General features: G+C 56.2%; 3 protein-coding genes across 13 annotated transcripts; 2 read left to right on the plus strand and 1 right to left on the minus strand.

Moving 5' to 3' along the window:
* Positions 1-1,003: 1,003 nt before the first annotated feature.
* On the plus strand, positions 1,004-10,745 carry PSMD8 (proteasome 26S subunit, non-ATPase 8). Of its 2 annotated transcripts, XM_015123856.3 has the most exons (7): positions 1,004-1,394; positions 2,913-2,985; positions 3,105-3,207; positions 5,905-6,070; positions 7,855-7,955; positions 9,077-9,188; positions 10,186-10,745. In XM_015123856.3, exons 1-7 carry the CDS (start codon positions 1,035-1,037, stop codon positions 10,321-10,323), a joined length of 1,053 nt encoding a protein of 350 aa, XP_014979342.2. In that variant the 5' UTR covers positions 1,004-1,034; the 3' UTR covers positions 10,324-10,745. The 2 variants fall into 2 exon arrangements, with proteins under 2 accessions (XP_014979342.2, XP_077838730.1); XM_077982604.1 differs by lacking the exons at positions 7,855-7,955; positions 9,077-9,188; positions 10,186-10,745 and adding an exon at positions 7,324-7,783 and having other exon boundaries at positions 5,905-6,121.
* A 536-nt stretch (positions 10,746-11,281) lies between these two features.
* GGN (gametogenetin) lies at positions 11,282-15,271 on the minus strand. 3 transcript variants are annotated; one of them, XM_015123855.3, is made up of 4 exons: positions 15,164-15,271; positions 14,738-14,799; positions 12,346-14,253; positions 11,282-11,457 (listed from the first exon to the last, which is right to left on the minus strand). In XM_015123855.3, the coding sequence occupies exons 3-4, from the start codon at positions 14,232-14,234 to the stop codon at positions 11,340-11,342; spliced, it is 2,007 nt and encodes a 668-aa protein (XP_014979341.2). In that variant the 5' UTR covers positions 14,235-14,253; positions 14,738-14,799; positions 15,164-15,271; the 3' UTR covers positions 11,282-11,339. The 3 variants fall into 3 exon arrangements, with proteins under 3 accessions (XP_014979341.2, XP_001107336.2, XP_077838635.1); XM_001107336.5 differs by lacking the exon at positions 15,164-15,271 and adding an exon at positions 14,952-15,011; XM_077982509.1 differs by lacking the exons at positions 14,738-14,799; positions 15,164-15,271 and having other exon boundaries at positions 12,346-14,330.
* A 10-nt stretch (positions 15,272-15,281) lies between these two features.
* On the plus strand, positions 15,282-26,569 carry SPRED3 (sprouty related EVH1 domain containing 3). Of its 8 annotated transcripts, none has more exons than XR_013410600.1 (7): positions 15,282-15,806; positions 17,294-17,474; positions 18,943-19,111; positions 19,209-19,291; positions 21,620-21,763; positions 22,458-24,748; positions 25,496-26,569. XR_013410600.1 is itself a non-coding variant. In XM_077982602.1 (6 exons), exons 2-6 carry the CDS (start codon positions 17,298-17,300, stop codon positions 23,121-23,123), a joined length of 1,239 nt encoding a protein of 412 aa, XP_077838728.1. In that variant the 5' UTR covers positions 15,672-15,802; positions 17,294-17,297; the 3' UTR covers positions 23,124-26,569. The 8 variants fall into 8 exon arrangements, 4 of the variants coding, with proteins under 4 accessions (XP_028695464.2, XP_077838728.1, XP_077838729.1 ...); XR_013410601.1 differs by having other exon boundaries at positions 15,672-15,802; XR_013410602.1 differs by having other exon boundaries at positions 15,672-15,802; positions 22,458-24,367; positions 25,482-26,569.
* Positions 26,570-27,261: the final 692 nt, after the last annotated feature.

Raw genomic sequence — 27,261 nt, forward strand, 5'->3', positions numbered from 1 at the left:
AGCACTTTGGGAGGCCAGGGCCCGGGGAATTACCTGAGTTCAGGAGTTGGAGACCAGCCTGACCAACATGGTGGAACCTGGGCTCTACTAAAAATACGAAAATTAACTGTATGTGGTGGCACGTGCCTGTAATCCCAGCTACTTGGGAGGCTGGGGCAGAAGAATCACTTGAACCCAGGAGGCGGAGGATGCAGTGAGCCAAGATCGCTCCATTGCACTCCAGCCTGGGCAGCAAGAGCTAAATTCCGTCTCAAAAAAAAAAAAAAAAATTGTGAATCCTTCATTTACATATGATATTTAAAGCCATAGAGCTGGATGAGGTTTGTAACTAGTTCGTTTATATAAGCTTGGGAAAAAGATGTGGAAGGATGCATTGAAAAAGAGACTGGAGGCCGGGCGCGGTGGCTCACGCCTGTAATCCCAACACTTTGGGAGGCCGAGACGGGCGGATCACGAGGTCAGGAGATCGAGACCAGCCTGGCGAACACGGTGAAACCCCATCTCTACCAAAAAAATACAAAAAACTAGCCGGGCGAGGTGGCGGGCGCCTGTAGTCCCAGCTACTCGGGAGGCTGAGGCAGGAGAATGGCGTAGACCCGGGAGGCGGATCTTGCAGTGAGCTGAGATCCGGCCACTGCACTCCAGCCTGGGCGACTGAGCGAGACTCCGTCTCAAAAAAAAAAAAAAGAAAAAAGAAAAAGAGACTGGAGAGGGAGCCCCAGGTATACATCCTAGCTGTTAGTCCGTTGGAAGGTTACCCGGCCTGTCTATAAAATGAGTAAAACACAGCTCTCCAAACGGCACGACATCGCCACCTATTGGCTGGAGACGCTGCCCCGAAGGCGGAACCTTCAGGACAGCTACGTAGCGTCCCGAACACTCAGACTGAAACCAGGGCAGCCATGTTCATTACTGGAACCGTGAGGTCGGTGGGGCGGGAGGGCGGCGTTGAGACAGCTGTCATTTTCAGTTAGAGCAAAAGCCGACTTCCGGTCACCATCTTGAGTGACGACAGAGGCGGAGCTCCAACTGACATGTTCATTAAGGGCAGGGCTCCGAGGGCGCCACCTCGAGAGCGACAGCGGGCTACCCGTGGCGGGCGGAGGCAGGTTGTAGCCCCGCCCCGGGCCTTGGGCTCCACCTCTCGGCCCCACTTCCGCCGGGCGAGCGTCTGTAGGCGGCGTTGCCGTAAATCGGGCGGTCGGCTTGCCGCATCACGCAACATGGCGGCCGCGGCGGTGAACGGGGCGGCAGGCTTCTCGAGCTCGGGGCCCGCGGCGACCTCGGGCGCTGTCCTACAAGCCGCGACCGGCATGTACGAGCAACTCAAGGGCGAGTGGAATCGTAAAAGCCCCAATCTTAGCAAGTGCGGGGAAGAGCTGGGCCGGCTAAAGGTAAGGTTGGCAGGCCCAGGAAACCGAGTGTTGCGGGCGTGGGGGGCGCTACGAGGCGTCTGGACCCAACCAAGTCCCGGGCCGCGGAATACACCTCGGTGCCAGCGAGACTGAGGCGGGCTGGGGGATCCGACTGGGCGAAAGATTTGGAGCAGCCAAAGTGGCGGCCCGGAGGGGGTCAAGAAGCGAGAGAGGACAGGGCGCGGTGGTTCACGCCTGTAATCGCAGCACTTGGCGGGGGAGCATCACTTAAGCCCAAGAGTTCAAGATCAGCTTGAGCAACAAAGCGAGACTCTTGTCTCTACACTTTTTTTTTTTTTTTTTCCAGGTGAGAGATGACTGGAATGGACCTACGCGGGCGTGGTGGGGGAATGATGGAAAGACTCGGGATGGCAGAATGAGTGAGGGGTTAGAGTTTTGGTGCTTGGAGGCTTAACTGGTCGGAGTGGCAGGACTGGGGTTCTTTCTTTTCCTGATGGTGGAGTCCAGGCAAGACCAAGTGGGAAATGAGGACTGCCCAGAATGATAAAAGAATGAGACTGAAAAGGTGGACTGTGTAGAGGGTGTGTCGTTAAGACCAGGCTGGGTTAGGATCTGAGAGATCTGGGGCTTAGGCTCGCATCTGTGGGGAGAGGGGGCAGCCTAGTTGTGAAGGCAGGACTGAACCTAGAGGAAATATTCTTACAAGTAGAGAACAAGAATATGGGGCTCAGAGTGCTTGAGACCAAGTATGTGTTGGGAGGGAGTATAAATCCAGTGGCTTGGAACAAGCTGCTGTGTCTGCTAAGGAAAAATGTATGGGCTGAACTGTGTGGGGAGATTTGGACCTCCCCCTCCCAGATACAGATTTTGGGGATAGCCCAGCTACCCCTTCCCCAGTAGATGGTGGGGAAGATCAGCCACGAATGGAATGTGCTGGTGTCCCCCCGCCCCTCGCCGTGTGATTCCACTGGGTCAGGCACTGAGTGTCCCTCCTCGTTTCCCCAGTGGGGCTATTAATAATTGTAATGTGATGGAATCTTAAATGGGCGTGTGTTGTGTGCTCAGGCCTTGTTCTGAGTGCTTGATGAAAAAGGACTCTTCGGCCTGGCGCGGTGGCTCACGCCTGTAATCCCAGCACTTTGGGAGGCCAAGACAGGATCATGAGGTCAGGAGGTCGAGACCATCCTGGCTAACACGGTGAAATCCCATCTCTACTAAAAATACAAAAAAAAAATTAGCTGGGTATGGTGGCAGGTGCCTGTTGTCCCAGCTACTTGAGAGGCTGAGGCAGGAGGATGGCGTGAACTCGGGAGGTGGAGCTTGCAGTGAACCGAGATCACACCACTGCACTCCAGCCTGGGCGACAGAGTGAGACTCCGTCTCAAAAAAAAAAAAAAAAAAAAGAAAAAGAAAAAGGACTCTTCATGAGTCAGGATGATGGTTAGCCCCATTTTCCAAGTGGGAGGAACAAAGCATAGAGCAAGTAAGTCATCTGTATTTGAATTCCCATCTTTTCTTCCCTCCCCTCCCCATCAGCTAGTTCTTCTGGAGCTCAACTTCTTGCCAACCACAGGGACCAAGCTGACCAAACAGCAGCTCATTCTGGCCCGTGAGTGTCACTGGGGTTAGTGGGGGGTGATGATCAGGGGGTTATGGCAGGAATGGTAGCAGTGGTGGTTGGGGAAGAGACCTCAGTCACCTCCTGAGAGCTCACTCTGTCACCCACAGGTGACATACTGGAGATCGGGGCCCAGTGGAGCATCCTGCGCAAGGACATCCCCTCCTTCGAGCGCTACATGGCCCAGCTCAAATGCTACTACTTTGATTACAAGTAAGAATGGGTCCTGCCCCCAATTGGGGGGTGGTTGCATGGCAGCTCCTTTATCTCTGGGGCTCTGGCCACGTGGGTCCTCTTTCTTCATCTGGGAACTCCTCCTGGCTTAGTTCTGTCCTCAGAACTAGGGTCAGGAGTTGGCTTGGAGGTCCTGAGACTTGGCTTGTGTGATCCAGGCTTGTAGGTCTCTAGTCAGTCTCCCCCAACCCATTCCCACACTGCAGCCCCTCTGCCCAGCAGGGCTGCCATCACCCTTCACTAGTCCTGGCCCCAGCCTTGTCCCTCTGACTCAAACCCCCGTGGCAGCCAGCAGGATCATGTAACACTAAAATTTGACACTGTCCATACCCTGCTCAGAACCTGCATGGCTCTTCATGGTCCTCAGGCACAAGACCAAGTTCTTTCCTGTGGCTTCCAGTCCGGTCCCAGCTCCGACCCCTCTGCCTGTGCCTGCCCATCCCAGCCCTTTCTCTCACTGGACTGTGAGCTTTCTAAAGGCAGAGCCTGGAACTGTTTCAGTTACTGCTGTGTCCCTTACACTGCCTACCACAGGGCCAGGCCCAGAACAGGGACTCACCGGATATGTGTTGAATGTAAAACTGAATGATACCTGCACAGATTAATGATTGGGAATTTGACGTCAGACGAACCTGGCTTTGAAATGTCCAGCCGCTTCCTGATTATGAGGTCTTGGGCAAATGACTTTACCTCTCTCACTTTCCCTGTTAAAGTAGGGAGTGGTGGTTCTTTTATTTATTTATTTTTGGAGATAGGGTCTTGCTCTGTTGCCCAGGCTGGAGTGCAATGGTGCAGTCATGGCTCACCACAGCCTTGACCTCCTGGGCTCAAGCGATGCTCCTACCTTAGCCTCTCAAGTAGCTAGGGCTACAGGTGCACACCACCACTCCTGCCTCTTTCATTTTAATTTTTTGTAGAGATGGGGGTCTCACTTTGTTGTCCAGGCTGGTCTTGAACTCCTGGCCACAAGTGATCCTCCTGCCTTAGGCTCCCAGATTGTTGGGATTACAGGTGTTGAGTCATTGCACCTGACTCCAATAACTTTTTTTTTTTTTTTTTGAGATGGAGTTTCACTCTTGTTGCCCAGGCCGTCGTGCAATGGTGTGATCTCGGCTCACCACAACCTCCGCCTCCTAGGTTCAAGTGATTCTCCTGCCTCAGTCTCCCGAGTAGCTGGGATTACAGGCATGCACCACCACACCTGGCTAATTTTTGTATTTTTAGTAGAGATGGGGTTTCTCCATGTTGGTCAGGCTGGTCTCGAACTCCTGACCTCAGGCAATCCACCCGCCTCAGCCTCCCAAAGTGCTGGGATTACAGACGTGAGCCACCATGCCCGGCCAGTAACTTTCTTTTTTTTTTTTTTTTTTTTTTTTTTTTTTTTTTTTTTTTTTTTTTTTTTTTTTTGAGATAGGAGTCTCACTCTGTCACCCAGGCTAGAGTGCAACAGTGCAAACTTGGCTCACTGCGACCTCCACCTCCCACGTTCAAGTGATTCTCCTGCCTCAGCCTCCCTCAGCCTCCTGAGTAGCTGGGATTACAGGCGCCCGCCACCACGCCCAGCTAATTTTTGTATTTTTAGTAGAGACGGGGTTTTGCCAGGTTGGCCAGGCTGGTTTTGAACTCCTGACCTCAGGTGATCCATCCGCCTCAGCCTCCCAAAATGCTGGGATTATAGGCATGAGCCACCGCGCCTGGCCAGTAACTCTTAATATAATTATAGCTAACACTGTGTTTATTTGGGCCAGGTATTGTTCTAATCACCTTACCTGGGTTGAACCATTTAGTTCACTTAACCCTGGTTCATTCAACCCATCTCTACAAAGTGGATACTGTGAGGCCAGGCATGATGGCACATGCCTGAAACCCCAGCACTTTGGGAGGCTGAGACAAAAGGATCACTTGTGTCCAGGAGTTCCAGACCTGCCTGACCAACATGGCGAAATCCTGTCTCTACAAAAAATAACAAAAAAATTAGCTGGACATGATGGTGTGCACTTGTAGTCCCGCTACTTTGGAGTCTGAGGTTGGAGGATAGCTTGAACATGGGAAGTTGAGGCTGCAGTGAGCCTGAGTGACAGAGCGAGACCCTGTCTTGGAATTGGGAAAAAATAAAAGGGCCAGGTGTGGTGGCTCACACTGTAATCCCAGCACTTTGGGGCGCTGAGGTGGGTGGATCACGAGATCAGGAGTTCAAGACCAGCCTGGCCAGCATGGTGAAACCCTGTCTCTACTAAAAATACCAAAAATTAGCCAGGCGTGGTGGCATGTGCTTGTAGTCCCAGCTACTTGGGAGGCTGAGTCAGGAGACTCGCTTAAACCCAGCAAGCAGAGGTTGCAGTGAGCCAAGAACGCACCATTGCACTCCAGTCTGGGCAACAGAGAGAGACTCCTTCTCAAAAATAAATAAATAAAAGGACACTGTGGTGATACCCAGTTTGCACTTTGGGAAACTGAGGTTGTCATTTCACTGAAGTGAGGTCCCTCACTTGGATCAGTATGACTTGTGACTAATTCATGCATCTTTGGGCCACAGTTTCCTCATATGAAAACCCGGGACCTGATACTTCTTCAGGAGATGCATGGGGCAGGCGTGAGAATTCCTGGAGCCTCGGGTAGACGGCTCGCTAGGCCCCTAAATCCTCCTTACCCTGCTTCCCCGTCCCGCGTCCACAGGGAGCAGCTCCCCGAGTCAGCCTATATGCACCAGCTCTTGGGCCTCAACCTCCTCTTCCTGCTGTCCCAGAACCGGGTGGCTGAGTTCCACACGGAGTTGGAGCGGCTGCCTGCCAAGGACATCCAGACCAACGTCTACATCAAGCACCCTGTGTCCCTGGAGCAAGTGAGGCGGCAAGCGGCGGGGGAGGACCTGGCCAAAGTGGGCGGTGCAGGGGTGGCCTTCAGAGGGCTTTCCTGAAGGAGTGGCCCGGGTTCACCCATCTTTCCACCCATGGACCCATCCTCTTGTTTGTCCAACAAATACTGAGTCCCAGCTGTGTGCCAGGCACTGTGGGAGGTTGTCAGACTGTGCAGTGAGCCAAGCAGGTGAAATTCGTGATCTTGTGGTGATGACATTGGCGTGTGGAAGCAGATAGTAAGCCCGAAGAGTGAGTGGCCTGTGCGGTCTGTCAGATGCTGAGTACTGTGGAGAAAAGGCAGAAAGGAGGGTAGAGAGGCAGGGACGGGGTAACATTTATCTCGGGGAGTCAGAAGGCCTTACTGAAAAGGTGAAATTGGAGAAAGACTTGAAAAGGGTGAGGAACTGGCTCATGCCTGTAATCCTAGCACTTTGGGAGGCTGAGGCAGGAGGACAGCTTGAGCCCAGGAGTTCAAGACTGCAGTGTGCTATGATCACACCACTGTATTCTAGCCTGGGTGACAGATTCTGTCTCTATTTAGAAAATAAATAAATAAAAACATTTTTTTAAAGAAAAGGGTGACCGTGCACAGTGGCTCACGCCTGTAATCCCAGCACATTGGGAGGCCAAGGCGGGTAGATCACCTGAGGTCAGGAGGTCGAAACCAGCATGGCCAACATGGTGAAACCCCGTCTCTATAAAACAAAAATTAGCCGGGTGCGGTGGTTGGTGCCTGTAATCCCAGCTACTTGGGAGGCTGAGACAGGAGAATCACTTGAACCCAGGAGGTAGAGGTTGCAGTGAACCAAGATTGCGCTACTGCACTCCAGCCTGGGCAACAGAGCAAGACGCTATCTCAAAAAGAAAAAAAAGGATGAGGAACTGAACCCTGTGGACAGCCAGGCAGAGGGACCAGCCAATCCAAGTGTCCTGAGGCAGCACCATGTCTGCTGTGTTAGAGGGACAGCCGAGAAGACGGTGTTTTTGGAACAAAGGGAGCAGGGCCAGGGCAAGGCCTTAGGACCTAAGGTTGGGAAGTTGTTCCTGGAGCTGACGTCTTAGGGGAGGATTTGGTCCGTGGGGAGAGGATGGGAGAGAGAGCAGTTAGGGCAGGCAGCACAGTTCATGCAAAGGTGTACAGGGATGAGCCTGAGGTGGAGCCAGCCCTGTCTCCCTCCTCTAGAATAGGTGGATAATTGGACAGTAGATGAGATAATGAGATGCCAGCCCAGAGCAGGCTTGGGGAGAGGGAGGGAGGGAGGAAGGGGGTGGGGGCAGAGAGAGTCGTGTGTGTGTGTGTGTGTGTGTGTCTGTGTGTGTGTGTCTGTGTGTGTGTGTGTGTCTGTGTGTGTGTCTGTGTGTGTGTCTGTGTGTGTGTGTGTGTCTGTGTCTGTCTGTGTGTGTGTGTGTGTGTGTGTCTGTGTGTGTCTGTGTGTGTGTCTGTGTGTGTGTCTATGTGTGTGTGTGTCTGTGTGTGTGTGTCTGTGTGTGTGTGTGTGTGTGTGTGTGTGTCTGTGTGTGTGTGTGTGTGTGTGTGTGTGTGTCTGTGTGTGTGTGTGTGTCTGTGTGTGTGTGTCTGTGTGCATAAACCAGCAAGGTCTTTCTGGAAGAGGGAGTACCCAGGGAAGGGGTGTGGCTGTGTGGCAAGGGGTGTTCTGGCAGGGTAGGGATTACAGGGGCACTAGGAGTATGATGAGGCCCACACAGGTAGGGCCCTTTGCAGCTTCCTCTTCATTCTCTTCTCTTTCCCCTTTCCCGGTGTCTGTAGTACCTGATGGAGGGCAGCTACAACAAAGTGTTCCTGGCCAAGGGTAACATCCCCGCTGAGAGCTACACCTTCTTCATTGACATCCTGCTGGACACCATCAGGTGTGTGGGGGGCCCGGGCCCTGTGGAGCTTGGAGTTTGGAAAGAACTTGGGCTTCGGCCAGACAGCTTTGAGTCTGAATCTCATTCCAGCCACCGGTTATCTGGGCAGGCTAGGTGTGTTTCTTATCCTCCTAGCACCTCAGCTCTCCTTTCCAGTGAATTGGGCCTGGTCGTGGGATTGTGGATAACAGCCCTTATCTCACCGCCCTTGGCTGTTGACACGTGTGGCCACATGTGTCAAACCTGCGCATGGGCTTGGCTGAGCAGGCAGGGACTGTGTGGCCTGTCTTAGCCCATCTTCCGTCCTAGACACCCATCCAGTGAGTCAAGAGACTTCACCTCCGACCACTGAAACTGTGGACCCTTCAGTTTCCCCTTCTCTAGAATGGGTTGACCAAATCCCAGCAGCCCCGTGGGTTGCTGCGTGCACAAGTGACATCCCACGGGCAGGTGGATGTGACATACAAATCCCTTGAGGAGTAAAAGGGTGTCGAAGTGGTGGCCGAGCTGGTTCACTCGGGCAGAGCACCAGATCAGAATGAGTTTCTGTGCCTTAGGTGGCAAAGGCGAGCCCAGAGGCATTTGAGTGAGGAGTGGTGGCCAGTACCACTACCCACCGCGTGGCCTAAGTGATGTCGGAGGCACTCCTCCCTGTCACTCGCTTTTCCCCAGAGCTAACCCCCTCCCCCACTATAGCGACTTAATTCCTTGCTCTTTTTCTACTTTGGTGGTGTTCATGGTGCCTCTTGATGGGTACAAGGAACCCCTCAGGATCTATGAAGCGGGGTGCAGCACCCTGGTGATGTTTGTTTTGAGAAGAGGTGCCCTCATGTGAATCCCAAGCTGGGTTTCAGACCTGAAATCATGTGGCTGGCAGTGAGATTCAGAGTGTGGGCCCAGGAGTCAGAGAGTTCAGTGGGGATCTCCTGTGGCCCTTGCTTGCTTTGTGAGTCTGGTCAAGTTTCTCCCGCTCTGAGCCTTGATGAATAAAACAGGGCCCCTCACATTCCTGCCATCAGTGCTGAACTCCAGGGTCAGAGCTGACTTGTGTCAGGTTTGGGGGAACAGGTCCTGGGTGGTTGTCGATGCTCAGTAACGAGGAGCTTCTCATCTTCTCCCAGGGATGAGATCGCTGGGTGCATCGAGAAGGCCTACGAGAAAATCCTTTTCACTGAGGCCACCCGGATCCTCTTCTTCAACACACCCAAAAAGATGACCGACTACGCCAAGAAGGTGGCTGGGGTACAGGGCAAGGGGCCATGGGACCAAGGGGTGAAATCACTAACAACAGTGTGGGGTGGCTTCGAGGGACGCTGGAACAAGACTGCCCAGGTTTAAGTGCGTGACTCTAGGCAAGCTGCCAAAGCTCTCTGAGCCTCAGTTTCTCTGTCCACAGAATGGAGGTAGATACATAGGATGAGCTTAGTGCTGGCACCAGCTAGAGGTGGGCAGAGGTGGGCGCTGCACGCATGTTGGCTGCTGTCTTTATCAAAATTTCTTAGAAGTGGCAGCTTTTTCTGCAAGACTTCGCTTCATTTGGTCTCAGACGTTTGAGCACGAGCAATGCTTGGTGTTGCAATAGGAGGGCCGGACCAGGCTATGGAAGGTGAAATTGGGTGGGCGCAGTGGCTCACGCACACTGAGGTGGATCTTCCCACCTAGGCTCACTCTGGGAGGCTGAGGTGGGTGGATCACCTGAGGTCAGGAGTTCGAGACCAGCCTGGTCAACATGGTGAAACCCCGTCTCTACTAAAAAATACAAAAAAATTAGCTGGATGTGGTGGCGGGTGCCTGTAATCCCAGCTACTTGGGAGACTGAGGCATGAGAATTGCTTGAACCCGGGAGGCGGAGGTTGCAGTGAGCCGAGATCACACCATTGCACTGCAGCCTGGGCGACAGAGCAAGACTCCGTCTGGAAAAAAAGAAGAAGGTGAAATTGAATTTGAGTGAGGGTGACAGCTGAAACTATCACTCAGGCCAAACACTATCCTCGGTGCTTTAAAGGTGTTGATTCACCAAATCCTCACAGTCGACCCAGAGAGGTGTGTAATTAGGGTCCCAGTGTCAACACAGAGAAACTGAGGCACAGAGGTGAAGTTACTTGTCAAGAGTCGTTGGGGTAGAGTAGAGTTGGTGAGAAAAGACAGTATAGGCAAGTGCTGGCTCCATAGGGTGGGGACGGAGCCTTTGTGATCACCCTACCCATCTCTGATCCCTCCTTTCCTGCAGCGAGGGTGGGTCCTGGGCCCCAGCAACTACTACAGTTTTGCCAGCCAGCAGCAGAAGCCGGAAGACACCACCATTCCCTCCACAGAACTGGCCAAACAGGTCATCGAGTATGCCCGGCAGCTGGAGATGATCGTCTGAGCCCACTGGGCACTGGGTGGGGCAGGGCATGCGTTATTTAAAACAGTTACACTGCAGGGTTTCGTCCAATAAAGGTGGATTGACATTCCCTCTTCCAGGCCCTTGTCTCCCCAGTTGGGATGGCAGAGAGACAAGTTCTTATCTCTGAAGAACTTGGAGGTTTTGGGGCGCTCAGGGGTTGGAGATAACACCCTCCAACTGGGTAAGCCTCTGTTTGGTGGGCATTGCTCAGGGCCTCAAACACAGACGCCCACTGTAGGGCCCCAGCAGCACTGTGGCCTGCAGGAGGGCATGGCCCCAGGTAGGGGGACTGTTCTAGCCTACTGTGGACACACAGGAATGCTGGGCCAGGGTACCAGATTTTTTCAACAAAGCGGGTGAAGTGTCCTATTAAAAAGAATAAATGTTGGTGATGAATTAAACAATTTTTCAAATGATATATGAAATGGAACCCGTCTGTAGGCTGCCCGTTTGAGCCCTGTGCGGATCAAAAGGTGTGGGCCCTGGTGTGGGCTTGTGGCTCCCACCCTCCCTGAGCCGGCGTGTGATTGAGGACCTCCCCGCACACCCCTCAGCCTAGGTTTCCTGCCTTGAAATTCTTGGGAAGGTGTTCAAGGCGCAGGGTCCAAATCTGGCTGAATCCCTTGTGGGATGTGGAAATTTCACAAGTGTTCCAGAGTTAGTTTTCCCAACTGTAAAATGGGAATGATCACTCCTTTGCACAGTGGTTTGTGCTGAGCTTGGTACCAGGTCAGCTCAGAATTAGGGCTTATGGATTGAGGGGAATCAGATCCCCCCTGCCCTGGGCCCATCAGTCTGGGTGCTGGGTGAATGGAACCTCAGTTACTGCTGCTCTGGTCCAGCCTCCCTTTTGTTCCCAAGATGTGCTTTAATGGCGAGCCTGCCCTGCTGTACCCTACCCACTACCTTGGCAAGTGATTGACAGGCTGCTGGCATCTGGATTGGTTATTTTATTGTCATGGAGGGGAAGGTGGAGAGTGTTGAGCCGACTGCACTCAGTTGGAATGGGTGGCCTGCAGGTCGTAGTGCTCCAGCCCAGCCACCAGGGAGCCGGCCAGCTTGATGGTGGCAACCCAGGGTGGCTCGCCCAGGTGGTTGGTGGGTGTGCTCAGCCTAGGGGGGAGGATAGAGTCAGCAAAGCCTGGCAATGTGGCCAGGCCCCTAGCCCTTCTAGGGCCTCCCTGTCCCCATATGAATAAGGAAGCTTCTGAAGGCCATATTGGAATATCCCAAAGGCAGTTCAGGGCAGGGCTGTGTCCACCTAATAGGAAAGGGAGCTGAGGACTGGAGAGTGTCACAGCTAAGCCTCAAGAGGTCCAGGGCAGTCTCCCAGTGGTTCAGCACTCCCAGGAGCCAGGATCAGACCCCAGTGGCCAGATCTGGTGATTCAGTGTGGGTAGGGGGTAGCTGGAGGATGCAGTGTCCCCCTTGGATGAGAGACTCAGGAGGAGCCTCCCCAGCACAAGAGCTGGGACATCAGTGCCCTCTGGTGGCAGAAGCCTTGAGTCCCAGAGTCAGGAGAAGTTGCCAGAAGCTAGAGGGGTCAGGAGTCCAGGGCTGCCCCTGTGCCCAGTAATGTTGGAGGCCTGCATGTGCCCCCATTTGGTTCCAGGAAGACAGTCATCTCACCCCCATCCCTGAGTGGCCTGGGATGTGGTCCTCCTTGATACCCTCAAGGACAGGGTCAAGGCAGTGTATAGGGTCAGGCCAGCTGGGACCAGCCTCCCTCTCTGATGGCTCCAAGAGAAGTACAGGAGGGCCAAGAATCCACTTAGGTATCGGATGCCATAGGGCTGGGCCAGGGTGTCCCCTTTCCCGTCAAAGGTCAGCATGGGATCAAGGGTCCTCTTGGTCCTGAAGGGTGGAGCTTAGCTAGGTTTGAGATGTGGTGGAGAGGAAGGACACGGGTCATTCTAGGGCCAGGAAACCAAAGGGTTGAGTAGGACTCTATCCAGCAGTCTGGGGTTGGGCACCCTCCGGTCCCTTCTCCCCTCCTCTCACCAGGCAGAGACGTTGCGTGGCAGGCGGCGATGGCGTGGCTGGTGGCGGCAGTAACACTTGCAGGGACAGGAGTTAAGCACCTGGAAGGGCGGCCAGTGGCGCGCAGTGCGGGTGTTAGCTGCCCCAGTCTGAGAGGCCCCGCTGCCACCACCCCCTCCACCGCTGCTGTCCGGCACTGTAGCTGTAGCTCCTTCACGAGGACCGTCTCCAGGCAAGCCATCCTCACGGGTTGCGCCCCGGGCTGCACGGGAACCCTTGTTCCTGCGCGTGCGGGTCTTGATGGGTGCAGCCGCGGGTGCGGGCGCGGACACAGGCGGCGAGGGCTCAGCCACGGTGGGAGCTGGGGATGGGGCTGGGGCCGGGGCCGGGGCCGGGGCCGGGGCCTGGTCGGCGGCTGAGGCTGGGGGCAGAGCAGGGGCTAGGGTGGGAGCCAGGGCTGACGCCTCGTGGCCCAGGCCCGGGGAGAGCGGAGGAGCCATCGGCAGTGGCGTTGACTGGAGCGCTGGTGGCTGCAGTGTGGGCGGCGGTGTGGGCGGGGGCGCGGGCGGCGGCGTGGGCGGTGGCAGCGGTGGTAACTCCTGCAGGCCTGGAGGCCCCGGGCGCATGGGCTCGCCAGTGGGTGCCGGGAAGATGAACATAGGCGGCGCCAGTAGGGCAGGTGCGGGCCTCCGGGGCCCGGGAGCTGAGTGCATCTGCCCTGGTGGTGGCGGAGGGGAGCCCCAAGGCCCAGAGAGTGCAGCCGCACGCCGTCGCGGCGCCCCGATGCCTCCGCCAGCCCCGTTGAAGCGGAAGTGGCGTTCAGGGCCGTCGGGAGCGCTAACCCAGTCGAATTTGGGCTTTGAGCCTGGGAAGGTGGTGTAGGGTGGCGGCGGTAGGGCCTGGGCTTGGGACGCAGGCGCCGAGGGAGGACCAGAGCACCCTTCGCCGTCTCCATCACCTCCCTCAGCTTCCTGTGCCCCTCGAGGAACCTCTCCCAGGGGGCGAGCGGATCCAGGAGGCAGGGGCCCCTGCTTCAGGACCTCGGCGTAAGAGATGGGACCCGAGGCAGCAAAGAGGCCGCCGCCTCCGCCGCCCCCGAGCGAAGCTTTGGCTGCTAAGGAACTCGAGGCTGCCGGAGGAGCCAAAGAGGGCCCCGACTTGAAGGTGATTTTACACAGCAGGCTCAGGCCGGACTCGGAAGCCACAGGCTGGGCCATTTCGCCTTCGCCCGCCTGGGGAGGCGCCCCTCCGCGAGCCCTACCGGCCGTCTGGCCCTGGTTGCCCGGCCCAGCCTGGCTTTCTGTGGGGGTTGAGGCGGGTGTGGCCAGAGCAGGAGTGATTCTGCGGTCCGCCGGCTGCCGTTCAGAAGGTAATGGTGGTGGCGGCTTCCAAGGCTCCAGGGGCGGCGGAAATTGGGATGGGGCCCTCGGGACAGTGTCCTTTACGGATAGTTGCCGGGGCGGGGGCGGGGGCGGCGGCGGCGGCAGCGGGCGGAGGCTCGGAGGGTCGCCCTGGCCGCGATGGCTCGCCTCCAGCAGGCCGCGGATCCGGGGCACTGGAGTGCCCGCGGGCTTTTGCCATTTAGACGGGCCGGGCAGCAGGGTCCCCGCGGGGGCTGGGGGTGGTGCAGAGACCGCGGCCGCCTCTTCAGGAGGGGACATCACTGGAGAGGGCCGTTCTAAGGTGAGGGGCAGGGTCGAGGGTGAGGCCTGGGGCTCCCGGGGTACCAGGAGTCCCGGGGGTGCGGAGCTGCCAGGGAACCAGACACCCAGCCCGCGAGTCAGGCGCATGGCCTGGGAGGTCATCTCGGGCTCCACCAGGGACGTCTGGCGGGAGTCGGGGGCGCGGTCCGAGGCCTGCTCTTTTCGGGAGCCCCCACCCGCCGATGGCTCCGACTGCACGTTCCCCATTTCTGACGGAGCTGGGAGACTGATCAGAAAAACTTAAGCCAGTCAGCCTGCCAGGGCCGTGGGGACCCTATGAGGCTGGCTGTACTTGATCTAATGCGTCCGCACCGGCCCCGCCCCTGTTCTCCACGATCCGATCAGGCCCAAGTCCTTAGGTAGCACTCCTATTCCTCGACCCTCGACAATCACGCCTTCTTTCCCATGTCCCCAACACAGCTGCTGTTCAGACACTTCAGTACCTGCCCCATTATGTACTAAGGTTCCATGCCTGTCCCCTTGGCTGGTCATGCTGATCCCTCAGTCCTCTCCTCTAACTCTCTGACTCCTCGCCTCTCTCTAGATCACCTGGGTCCCGCCCTCTTCCCAGACAGCGGCAGATCCTCAGGCCTCACCCCTAAACCTCTTCCCGCGCCAGGTCTATCTACTAGCTGGCATCCACACTCAAGCTCCACCCCTGTCCCCAAGCTCCGCCCTGGCCCCGCCTCCGCCCAGAGGAGCCCACTCACCGAGTCCTCCAGCCGACCAGAGTTCAGACAGCGGCCCCCTGGGCCCGGGGCAGGGCAGGGAACTGCCGTAGCAGAAAATAACCGAAAAGAACGGGGGTGCGGGTGAAGGCAAGTGGGCGAGACAGCGAGGGCGGACCCCGAGATCTAGGCCCCGCCCCTGGAGCTCGAGGCCCCGCCCTCCTGCGAGCCCGCGGGAGCCCGGTCCCTTACGAACCTGGGTCTCCCCTTGAAATACTCCGAGGTCGTCTTCCTCGCCCCCCGGCCTTCTGGTTCTAAGCTCCACCCCTTTGGGTTGTTCTCCTTAGCCCCTCCCCTTTAGAATGCTCCGCCCCTCTCCTTATTCCCTCCCGAGGCCCCGCCCACGCGAACACCCAGGCGTCGCTCCTCCCCTTTGGACCTCTCTGCCCCGCCCCTGAGGCAATTTACCTCTAAGCTCCGCCTTTTTAAGACCCAGCAACATCGTTTCCCAAGACCCTCTCCATGCCCCGGCGCGCCGAGAAGGCCCATCCACCGTGGGCCCGCCCCTTCCGTGACGCACGCACTAGTCCTCGCCTTCAGCATCCAAACCTCGTTATACCCAGGCCCTCCAACCCCACCCACACGTGAAGGCTCCCTTCTCGCCCCACCCCTTATCGAACCCTGCCAGGCACTCAGCCCCTCCTATTTCGAAGCCACAGCGTAGACCACCGCCTCTTTAGAACCTTGAGACCAGCCCCTGTCCCTGCCCCTATCCCCTCCTCATAGCATTAGAGACCAATGGCGCAGATGGGTGGAAAAGTGGGGGATCCCCTCTGGATCTTAAGAAAATGGGGGCTGGGGGGTTGCTCGCTAGAGCTAGTGCCGGGCTCTAGGACCCAGCAGGCAAGTAAGCCCGCCTCGCTCTTACCCCTCCCCCAGCCGCCCCTTCCCCCCCCCACCCGTCTTCCAGGTTCCCCCTCCCTCCCCCCTCGCCCCGGCTCCCGGTGCCCGTCTCCAGCGCCGCCGGAGCCAGCGAGGGAGCCGGAACGAAAAGGAGGAGGAGGAGGCCGCGTCGCCGCCGCTCGGAGCCCGGCCGGAGCCTCGCAGGCAGGTGCCGAGGGGGGCGAGGGGGCGGGGGCTGACAGACTGCCTGCCCCGATGAGGGGGCGGCCAGGACCGCGCTGCGCCTTCTGCCCACCGAGGCGCCCCCCAGGCCCCGGCTGGGAGGACTAGGGAGTGGGGACCCCTCAAACTGCGCGGCAGCCATTCGGGGTACCAATCTTCATTTGGGGGGTCTGGACTTTCTCCGAGGAAGCCCCATTCACAAAATTCCGTCCTGGACCCTCACCATTGAGGAACGCTGAGGACCACTCCCCCCCGCGGGGGACACAGGATGTGTGGGGAGCGTAGGACACGCTGAAATCCCAGTGCCCCATTCCAGTTAGGCCCTGGGGGGACCCCTGCCCTCGTTCCCTGCTTCACCTGTTGTCGGGGGAGGCGGGCGGACAAAGGAAGCAGCGTCACGTGACTGCTCATTCACAAAATCCCATCCCATTGAGAAAAGGGGGCTGGGGGCGCTGCGGCCGCCCCTTCCCCTCCCGAAGGGCCGGGGAAACCCAGCAGCCTGCAGGTGGGGGAGGGGGCTAGAGCTCGTCTGGGTCCCTAAGGTTGGGACGCCAGGGTCCCTGTGCTGGGTGGCAGTGAGGGGCTGGACACTGATCCCGATTACTGGGCGGAGGGCTACGTCCCCTGAGCTGGGGGGCGGGGTAAAATGGTTCTGAAGGATGCTGGGGCTGGGGGGCGGGAAGGGAAGAGGGAGGAAGGATCAATCTCCCCCCCAATCCCATCTTTCCCCCCTGGCTTCCCTCGGCTGGGGCCTGAGGGAGCAGCCTTGATTTTTGTGAATGAAATGCTCTCTGGATGTGTCTTCGGTCGCCCGTTTCTGACTTCCTCTGCCTCCATCTCCCTCTGAGCCTCTCTTTCTGGCCATTTCTGGTTCTCTCCCTGTTCCCTGCCCATCTCCCGTTGCTGGGTGACTCAGTGAGCTTTGCATCCGGTCTCATTCATAAATCCGGGAAGGGGTGGGGGGGGAAAGAGCCTGGGTTTCTCACCCAGCCTGTGACCTGGACGACAGGGTGCGGAGGCAGGGGTGGGAGAACGGGAGCTGAGTTGATGGGCCCAGAGAAAATATATATGCGCAGGCACCCAGCTGTGAGGGGGAGCACTGGGTGGGGCTGTGGGTATGTGCTGAGGGAGGAGAAGGGGGTAATAGGGATGAGCAGGAGGGGGAGGGGAGTGCAACACCAGGGCTGTGGGGGTGGGGACGGAGAGATGGGGGAAAGGTGGGTACAGAGAGAAAGGGCAGACATGGAGAAGAAGATAGAGGTGGGAGAGAAGAGAAGGCATGAGGAAGAAAGGAGCCATGTGGAAGAAGGTGGCCATGGGGTTGAAGGTGGGTATCGCTAGCTTAGGGTGCAGTCGACCCAGACGTGAGAGATAAAGTTGGAGGGGAGATGAGGGTTAGGGGAACATTCCATGGGAGAGCAGGATTTGAGCTCATGACTGTGTTGTCCCTGTCCTTCCCCCCACCTCCTGCAGGTACATGGTGCGGGTCCGAGCTGTGGTGATGGCCCGAGATGACTCCAGTGGGGGCTGGCTGCCTGTGGGGGGCGGGGGCCTCAGCCAGGTGAGCGTGTGTCGGGTCCGAGGGGCCAGGCCCGAGGGGGGGGCCCGCCAGGGGCACTACGTCATCCACGGGGAGCGCCTCCGGGACCAGAAAGTGAGCCACCCTGGGGCATGCGGGGAGGGTAGGGACCTGGGGAGGGAGGGGAGTGGGGCTGGTGTGTGGAGCAGAGGTCAGGTTGCCTCTCAGCCCAGAAATCAAGCTGGGGTGTGAAGTTTGGGAGTGAATATCTGTCCTGTAGATAAGAGTTGGGAATTGCAGGATACATGGGGTGTTAGGAAGGTCCAGTCCACTGCCACTTCCAGCCAGACTATCACAGCAGCCTCCTCGTTGTCTCCCTGTACTGCTCCTGCTCCCCTCTCCAGCCCCCTGTCTGGTCCACAGGGGCACAGCCTCCCCCCACCCCCCGACTCAGACCATGTCCCTCCTCTGTTCAAAACCCTCCACCTTGCTCAGAGATCCTCGCCACGAGGCCCTACACCTCCTGGCCCTTGTCTGCCCTAAGTGTAGGAAAGCATTTGCTGGGGTCCATTTGAAAGTGTCAGAGATGGGTGACAATTCTATATATGGGTTTATCAGGAATAACTGGGCTGTCTGGCACAATGTGGAGGGACAGTGTTGAAGTTTCAGCTAGGGATGCAGTAGAAAGATATGGATTGTGTGAAAGGCTTGGGGGAAAGGTTTTGTTTCAGAGCAGGAGTCAGTGGGGGGATTTGAAATGGAGTGAAAGAATATGGTGATACTAAGCAAGGATTTGAGGGAACACCAATAGGGTGTTGGCTAGCATCTGAGGGGGAATCTATGGAAGTTTAATAAGACTATTTTGGGGTAAGCACTGGATACAGTGCCTATGTAATCCCAGCCACCCATGAGGCTGATGCAGGAGGATTGCTTGAGCCCAGAGTTTGAGACCAACCTGGGCAACACAGAGAAAGCTCATCTGGAAAAAAAAAAAAAAAAAAAAAAAAAAAGAGAGAGAACATTTTTGGGTAAAGTTTCCAGAGATTATTACTAGAAGAGGATTAACAATAATATTGTGAGATGTTCAGTAAAGTCTGGGAAGTATTTTTGAGCCAGAGTGGGGATGCTGGGTTATCAGAAAGGGGTTAACAATATTTTGGGGCATTCAGTAAGATTCGGGGTTTCTACAGGGGTATCAGCGGGAGGTATTAGGAAAATACAGGGGTTGGGAAAATATTTGAGCATCAGAGGTGTGTTCAGTAAAACTGGGCGTAGCTGGGTGTGGGGGTTCATGCCTGTAATCCCAGCACTTTGGGAGGCTGAGGCGGGAGAATCACTTGAGATTGGGAGGTTGACTCTGTAGTGAGACCTGATCACACCATTGCAGTTCAGCCTGGGTGACAGAGTAAGACTGTTTCAAAAAACAAAACAAGTAAAACTGGGGAGTCATATCAGCATTGATCAGGGTTCAGGGTTACACCTAGGGCTGGTGGCCTAGGTGTAAGAAGACACTAGGGTGTGTGCATGAGGGCTGGTGATGGAGGAGATGTCACAGGCATGTCTGGGTTGGGGTACCTGACCCTGCTCTCCTCCTGCCCCTCAGACGACCTTGGAGTGTACCCTGAAGCCAGGCTTGGTTTACAACAAGGTGAATCCCATCTTTCACCACTGGAGCCTGGGTGACTGCAAGTTTGGACTGACATTTCAGAGCCCTGCAGAGGCTGATGAGTTCCAGAAGAGCCTGCTGGCTGCGCTGGCCGCGCTGGGTCGAGGTGAGCAGCCCAGGTGGTGTGCACTGGGGGCTGACCTGGGAGCGGGAGGAGAAGCTGGGCTCAAGGAACTCACTCTCTGCCTCTCTCCCTGCCCCAGGCTCACTCACCCCCTCCTCTTCCTCCTCCTCCTCCTCCTCCTCTCCTTCCCAGGATACTGCAGAGACCCCCTGCCCTCTGACGGTGAGTGTCCAGGATGCCTCTCTGCTGGGAGGGCAGGGGTGTTGATTCTATGAACATTCTTGAGCACCTACTGTATAGCAGGCACCATGCCACATGCTGGGGACACAAAATTGGGCCCAAACTATGAGCGTCAATTCAATCCCAGTTATTCTAGTCTTTCTGCCCTGTCATGATTCACACATTCATTCAAAGGTCCTTATTGTGCACCTTTTGTATACCAGACAGTGTTTTAGGCACTGGGTTACATCAGTGAACAAAAAGTTCCTTTCCTCCTGGAGCTTCTATTCTAGTGTGGAAAGGCAGAAAATTGAAAAAATATATATATAAGCAATAAAAATGAATAAATATTAAAAGTAAATGGATGAACAAATTAATGGCAACCCCACGCTTCCAGTTACTCAGGCTCTAAACCTTGGAGTCATCCCTGACTCCTCTTATCTTTTATGCGTCTCATCTCATCTGTCAGCAAATATTGGTTCCACTTTCCAAACCATCACAATCTGCCTCCAACCTGGTACCGTCCAAACTCATCTCCCAACTGGACCATCTCAGTAGCTTCTCACTGTCAGCTCCTTCCCTCCCTCCCCCACACACAGCCAGAGGATCCCTACCAACAGCTGAGTCAGATCATGCCCCTCCCACACTCGGAACCCTCCCAGGGCTCCAGCTCACTCAGGTAAAGGACAAAGTCCTTACAGTGGCATATGAGATCCCATGCCATGTGGCCCTGTGTGTCTGGCCCCCTTGCTTACTCGGCTCCAGCCACACAGCCTCCTGGCTCTTACTCTAACATGGCAGGCACAGTCCTGCCCCAGCGCCTCTGGACTGGCTGTTGCCTGGAACACTCACAGATTTCCTTGTGGCTCGTTCCCTTGTTTCTTTCAGGGCTTTACACAAATATCAACTTCTCAGATAGGGCCTCCCTGAGTATTTAAGTATTCCATTTAAAATTGCAATCTATCAATGCCCCTTGTCTAGTGCTAATTTTTTCCCATGTTCTAAAGCATTTTCCTTATTTCCTTTCTGAAATTACTATTATCTTTTTTGTTTTTGAGACAGTCTTGCACTGTCACCCAGGCTGGAGTGCAGGGACACAATCTTGGTTCACTGTAACCTCCACCTCCTAGGTTCAAGGGATTCTTCTGCCTCAGTCCCCCAAGCAGCTGGGATTACAGGTGCTCAGCTAATTTTTTGTATTTTTAGTAGAGATGGGGTTTCACTATGTTGGCCAGGCTGGTCTCAAACTCCTGACCTTGTGATCCGCCGGCTTTGGCCTCCCAAAGTGCTGGGATTACAGGCGTATTTCCCAGCCTATTTTCTTCTTATCTATTAGTTTATGGTCTATCTCCCATGCTAGAATGTCAGCTTCAGGCCGGCAAGGATCTTTTGTTGGTTTCTTGCTGTGTCTCCAATGCCTGAAACAGTGCCTGGCACACAGTAAGTGTTTAGTAAATATGTGTTGAATAAACTGAATGAATGAATGCACATAATATCGGGTGCAATTTGGCACTTGCTGGAAACCATGGGAGTTACGGAAAACACCTGCAGGAACAAAATTGATTCCCTGGGCAGAAAAGCGGGGGGATTCCAGGGTCATGGGAGATGAAGTGGGGCCACAACAGTTGCAGACAGTTCCCGTGCATCGCGCGCTTACCCGGGAAAGATGCTCTGCTGTCCAGGCCCCCTCTGGAATCTGCACTGTGGTCTTTGTGAGTCTGGCACGTTGTGGGTGCTCAATGAATGTCTATTGAAGGCAGTGTGCAGATGAGGTAGGAGTTATGCCCAAGTGACAGAAAGGAAGCTAAGGGTCTGAGAAGTCATGTTTCGGCTAGTTTCAGAACAGAGGCTGGTTTGCATGGGAAGAGGAGCACTCAGAGTGGGTGGGACTGCCCCAATAAAAGTGTGGGGCTGGGAGTGAGAGAGGAAGGCAGCTGGCTGCCCCGGGGAGAGGGGTTCTGAGAAGCGGGAAGACCATTAGATGTTCTGCAGGTTTGGCGAGCTGGTTAGATCAGGAAAAGAGTTCCACAAAAATAATAATAAGCATTTCCAGTTCTCCCAGTACTTCAGGCATGTGCTGTGCCCTTGACAGTGGCCCTAACCGCATCCTTATGAATAGGTACTCTTAGGATCCCCGTTTTACAGAGGAGGAAACTGAGGCTCCAAGAGGTGAGCTCACTTGCCGGAGGTCACACAACCAGTGACAGAGCCAGGGTTTGAACCCAGTCCTTCCTGGTCGCAGAGCCCTCGCTCTCAATGGGAGGGGGTCTATGGGAGGGCATCGGCTGTGCGGGGGCGTGTCCCCGCTCTGAGGCAGCCAATCTCCTCCAGTCCCACGTGGACAGCGACTCCTCCTCCAGTCACAGCCGCCAGGAGACGCCTCCCAGCGCCGCTGCGGCCCCCGTCATCACGATGGAGTCAGCTTCAGGCTTCGGGCCGACCACGCCCCCCCAGCGCCGCCGCTCCTCAGCTCAGGTGCGACCTGAGAGCCTGAGGCTCCTGGGGGAATGGGGCGGTGCACTCGGGACCCAAAGGGAGCGGGAGCCATGGTTCAGGGGGGTGAAAAACCACAGATTCCAGGGGATGGCTGACCTGATAACTGGGCGGGACTGGGAGAAAGCGGCGGGGAAATAGGGAGAGGCTTGGAGGCCTGGGTTTCTTGGAGGCTTGGGTGCGGGCTTCCCGAATCTCCTTGCGCTCTTGGAGATTTTAAGGGGTTCCGAAGTCCAGAGAGGTTTAGGACCATTTTCAGAGTGTATATTTGGGGAACTCCTGGAAGAGGACTGTTAAATTAACGAGGAGGGTGGGCGAGTCAGTACCCAGGAGGGTAAAAGGGGCCCAGGAACCAAACTCCTGCGTCTTTAAGGAGGAGGTGGCTGGGTCCAGAACCCCTGAATCTCAAGATGGAGGGGGCTGGGAGCTGGGGCTCTTGGATCTTAAGAGAGGACAGGACTGGGAACCTTCGGCCTCTGGGTCCTTAAAGGTGTGGGGTTGGTGCGTGGATTCCTCTGTCTGTCCCTGGAGAAAAGTGGGGATTGAGGGACCTTGGGAGAGAAGCAAGCTGGGGTCTTGAAAATCTCAATCCCAGACCCAAGAGTGCGCTAGGGAACTGGATCCTTGAGGCTGAGACTGGGATGGATTCTGATCTCTTTGTCCCTTCGTCCTGCAGAGCTACCCGCCGCTTCTACCGTTCACGGGGATTCCGGAGCCCTCAGAGCCCCTGGCAGGGGCAGGGGGCCTGGGGTGGGGCGGCCGCGGCTACGAGGATTACCGGCGCTCCGGGCCACCCGCGCCCCTCTCCCTGTCCACCTGCGTCGTGCGCTTCGCCAAGACCGGCGCGTTGAGGGGCGCCGCCCTGGGGCCCCCAGCGGCACTACCTGCCCCTTTGACCGAGGCTGCGCCCCCAGCGCCCCCAGCTCGCCCACCCCCCGGCCCGGGCCCAGCCTCTGCGCCTGCCAAGGCCTCCCCTGAGGCGGAGGAGGCAGCGCGCTGTGTGCATTGCCGCGCGCTCTTCCGCCGCAGAGCAGACGGGCGTGGCGGCCGCTGCGCAGAGGCCCCGGACCCGGGTCGCCTCCTGGTGCGCCGTCTGAGCTGCCTGTGGTGCGCCGAGAGCTTGCTCTACCACTGCCTGTCGGACGCCGAGGGCGACTTCTCGGACCCGTGCGCCTGCGAGCCGGGCCACCCGCGCCCCGCCGCGCGCTGGGCCGCTCTGGCCGCGCTCTCCCTGGCAGTGCCCTGCCTCTGCTGCTACGCGCCCCTGCGCGCGTGCCACTGGGTCGCAGCGCGATGCGGTTGCGCCGGCTGCGGGGGTCGCCACGAGGAGGCTGCGCGGTGAGGACGGCCTGATGGGTCCCCTAGCCGGCCCGAGGACCCAAAATTGAGGGTCCAGGACCCCGGACTCCGTTCGGACCTAAAACCCAAACCTAGGCACATCCGGAACTTGGAGCTTGAGTTTGGATTGAGAGATCTCAGACCTGGAACCTGGAACCCAAACCTAGGACTGAGAGACCCCAGCCCCAGCTTCATTGGGATGTCTGTCCAAGAGGTCCCAGGCGTACTGAGTTCTGGCGTTCCCCCACCCCTACACCCCACGAGGAGGCTCCAGGCGTCCCCATACTTTGCATCTCAGAAGGGCCAGGGAGCGCATAGATCCCTGAAAGGGCAGGTCCCTGTTGAAATGAACGACATAGACCCCGGTCACGCCTGGCACCATGTCCCTCAGATTACAGCCCCACAATTAGTCAGGACTTGCCCATACCTGACTCTGCCTTTATTCAACTCCCAGATCAGATCTTGAGACCATAGGACCTAGAGTCACCCCCAAACAGTCCCTGAATGTTCACCTAAGACCTGGTGCCCCCACATCTGAGACACTCTTACAGTCTCAGGACCCCTGAGACAGCAGGACCCCCGGGACAGTTTCAAACAGAGTTTGAAACTCTGTTATGCTCTGGAATCTCCAGATGCTGCCCCAACATCTGCCCACAACTGAGTGCCCGCAGACCTGGCCTCCAATCCAGGAACACTGAAGTCTAAGATGTCCAGGGAACCCCCAGACACCCTAGGACCCCGGACTCCTTATGATGCACTGAGTGCTCGGATATACTCAAACACGAGATGTTCTCTTACCAAAATGACTTGGGATGCCCATCCCAGAGCCCCCAAGATCCACATATCAGACACCAAGATGCTCTGGAAGCCAGGGATCAAAGACCTCCATAGGTCCACCCACCCCAAAGCCAGGGTTCTCAGGAGCTTTGGATATCATTTATAGGACTCAGAGGTGCCTGGTGCCCTCAAATGTGCGACTGAAGGCTACCAACACTTCAGGGCCCGTGATACTGGTCTCGAGTTCTCAAACAGCCCTCTCACAGTTCCTCCTGGACCTGGATTTTGAGACCCCAAATGCCCTGGAATCTTCAGCTTCTTTCTATCCACAGATTCCCGACCCCTTAAGGGCTGGGAATCCAGCTCCCAGAAGATGGGGTGCTCATGGCGACCCAGACCTCTGACCCCCTTGGCCCTCAGCCCCTGAGTGACCCCAAGGTACTTTAGGAGCACGGATCCAATACCCCAAAGGTGCCACTGACCCCCAAATGCAAGGCTCAAGACCCTACAACATTGGGATTGTTCCTGATCCAAGACCTTCGTCCCTCCAAACCAGAGGCATTCAGATTTGCGGTGCCCCAAGACCCTAGCACCCTCAGACCCCATATTTCTTTGGACTCAAACCTTTCTAGCCTGATGAACCCCAAGATGCCTCTACATCCGATTCCCCCAGCCCCACTTGTCCATCCTTGGAGACCTGCTGCCCCTTGAATCCTGCCATCCATAGGCCCCCAAAACTCCAAGGTTCCAGACTCTGGAATTCTGGTCCCAAGGATCCCAGCCCAAGCCCCCAGCAATCCTCAGAATTACCCCTTTATCTTAGGGTGGGATCCCTTGCATTTGGAACTCATTGTAGGACTGCCCAGGGTGGGGCGCAGTGGCTCATGCCTTGTAATCCCAGCACTTTGGGAGGCCAAGGAAGGAGGATCGCTTGAGGCCAGGAGTTTGAGACCAGCCTGGGTAATGTAGTGAGACCCTGTCTCTTAAAGAAAAAAAAAAAAAGGGACCAACTAGGAGCTCCGTCACTGTCATGTCTAGGACCCAGCATTGTCACAGATGATTATGCAGAGTCTTCATTAAGTGAAGGCATACAGCCCAGGGTTTCGAGGAGCTGGAAGTCACACCAGTCTGCTGGCCATGCTGTGCCCTTGGAAGTATGTGCAATGGAACCTTTCAGGCTAGGTATGGCTCTGCTGTCCCACAGCCCCCACCCTTGCAGATCTTCCTTCAAGTTCAACCTTAATTCCTAGTCCAGGTTCAAGTTCCACCTTTTATGTTCTGCCCCTCCATTAACCCCTTCTCTTCCTATTTATTTATTTATTTGTTTGTTTGTTTGTTTTGAGACAGAATCCCGCTCTACCACCCAGGCTGGAGTTCTGTGGCACAATCTCGGCTTACCACAATCTCCCCCTCCCGGGTTCAAGCCATTCTTCTGCCTCAGCCTCCCGAGTAGCTGGGATATCAGGCATGTGCCACCACACCCGGCTAGTTTTTTGTATTTTGAATAGAGATAGGGTTTCACCATGTTGGCCAGGATGGTCTGGAACTCCTGACCTTGTGATCCACCTGCCTCAGCCTCCCAAAGTGCTGGGATTACAGGCGCGAGCCACTGCGCCTGGCTCTCTTCCACTTTAGAGTTAGAAGTTGCTTCAGGAAGTTTGAAAGCCTGTGGCCCGCTGAGTCTCTTCTTCTGTGCAAGGGGGGAGTGCCACAGGCTTTTTTTTTCCCCAAGTGAAATGGGACTTCCAGTGGATTGAAGATCTGGTGTCCTGTATGGGGGCATCAAGGTCTTGGAGCAAGACAGCCTCAGTGTTGTGTGAGCTTGGAACCTGCATCTGGCCCCAAGCATCTGGAACTGTGCACTTAACCTTTCTTCATTACCCAGACTTGGATGGCCTTGTTGGGGTTCAAGGGATAGGTCCTCTGTCTCTTCCTTTAAATTATTAACTATTTATTACATCCGGAACCTGTGAGATTCAGCACTCCCAACCAGACCCTGGGATGGGTGAGAGAAAAGCGGGGTGTCTCTCCCCTCCCCACTCTGCCCAGCTCTCATCACTGTCAGACCCACCAGAGCTGAGGGTGGAGGGATTGGGGGCTGGGGCAGCCTGGGTTCCCATGCCCCTCTCTGTGCCTCGGTCTCCCCCCTTCCGTGGTGGGCAGGGGGGAAGCTCCATTCTTAACCTACCTCGTTTTGGGGAGGGGTGGGACGGGGGACCAGAGTGCTGTACGGTGCTGTGGGATCTGCAGATGAAGCGGTGGGGGCTGGGGAAAGGTCCCCTGGCCACCACTTCCCAGCAGCGCCTCTCCCAGGTCCCCCAGTCCTGCTCCCTGCTGAGACCCACCTCTGATCCATGATTCCCCTTCATTGCCCCCAAATCAGGGGTGCATGGAGGGCCGCCCTGGGAGCCAGGCAGACCTCAGACCCTAGAGCCCCCAGGCCCAATTTCCCAGCCGCTTGCCCCTCAGATTGGATGCTTGGCCCCCAGATTTGGGGGAGGCACCCCAACACATATCTTCCTGATCTTGATTCTAAGCCAGTCTGTGACCTCAATATTGTTAGTGTCAGTGCAGGCTGAAGTGGTGGGGGAGGATGGGGGCCAAAGACCCAGCCTTGTCATCGGGGGAGGGGGCACGAGATCTGCTCCAAGAAATGTCTGTGACAAAGTCTCAGCCTGTGTTATTTATTTGCCTCTCTGCACCCCACCCACTCACCTTCCTGAACTGCCAAACAAGTCTCCTACTTCAATTCTTCCTTCTCCCATCAGACCCTCAAGCTGAGTTTTATAAGACACTCAACAAGTGCATTTATTGAACACCTAATTATGTGCCAAGCCCTGTTGAAAGCACTGGAGATAAAGCAGTGGGCAGAGCAGACCGAAGTCCCTCCTGCAAAGAGTTTATGAGCTTTATAATAGGGGAGATAATGAGTAAATGACTTAATATGTTAGAAATGATAGCAGAAAGAAAAAAAGAAAGTGGGAATGGGGGATACACACCATTTTAGCGAGAGTGGCCAGGTCAGGCCCTCCTCAGGAGCTGGCATTTGTTGTCGTCGTTTTAAGACGGAGTCTGACTCTGTCACCCAGGCCAGAGTACAGTGGCATGATCTCTGCTCACTGCAGCCTCTGCCTCCTGGGTTCAAGCGATTCTCCTGCCTCAGGCTCCCGAGTAGCTGGGACTACAGGTGGGTACCACGATGCTCGGTTAATTTTTGTATTTTTAGTGGAGTCAGGGTTTCACCATGTTGGCCAGGCTGGTCTCGAACTCCTGACCTCAAGTGATCCACTTGCCTTGGTCTCTCAAAGTGTCCCAAGTGATTCCAGGTGGAAATCTCCCAAGTGATTACAGATGTGAGCCACTGT

This window comes from Macaca mulatta, chromosome 19 (genome assembly GCF_049350105.2).
Source record: "Macaca mulatta isolate MMU2019108-1 chromosome 19, T2T-MMU8v2.0, whole genome shotgun sequence".
Taxonomy (NCBI): domain Eukaryota; kingdom Metazoa; phylum Chordata; class Mammalia; order Primates; family Cercopithecidae; genus Macaca; species Macaca mulatta.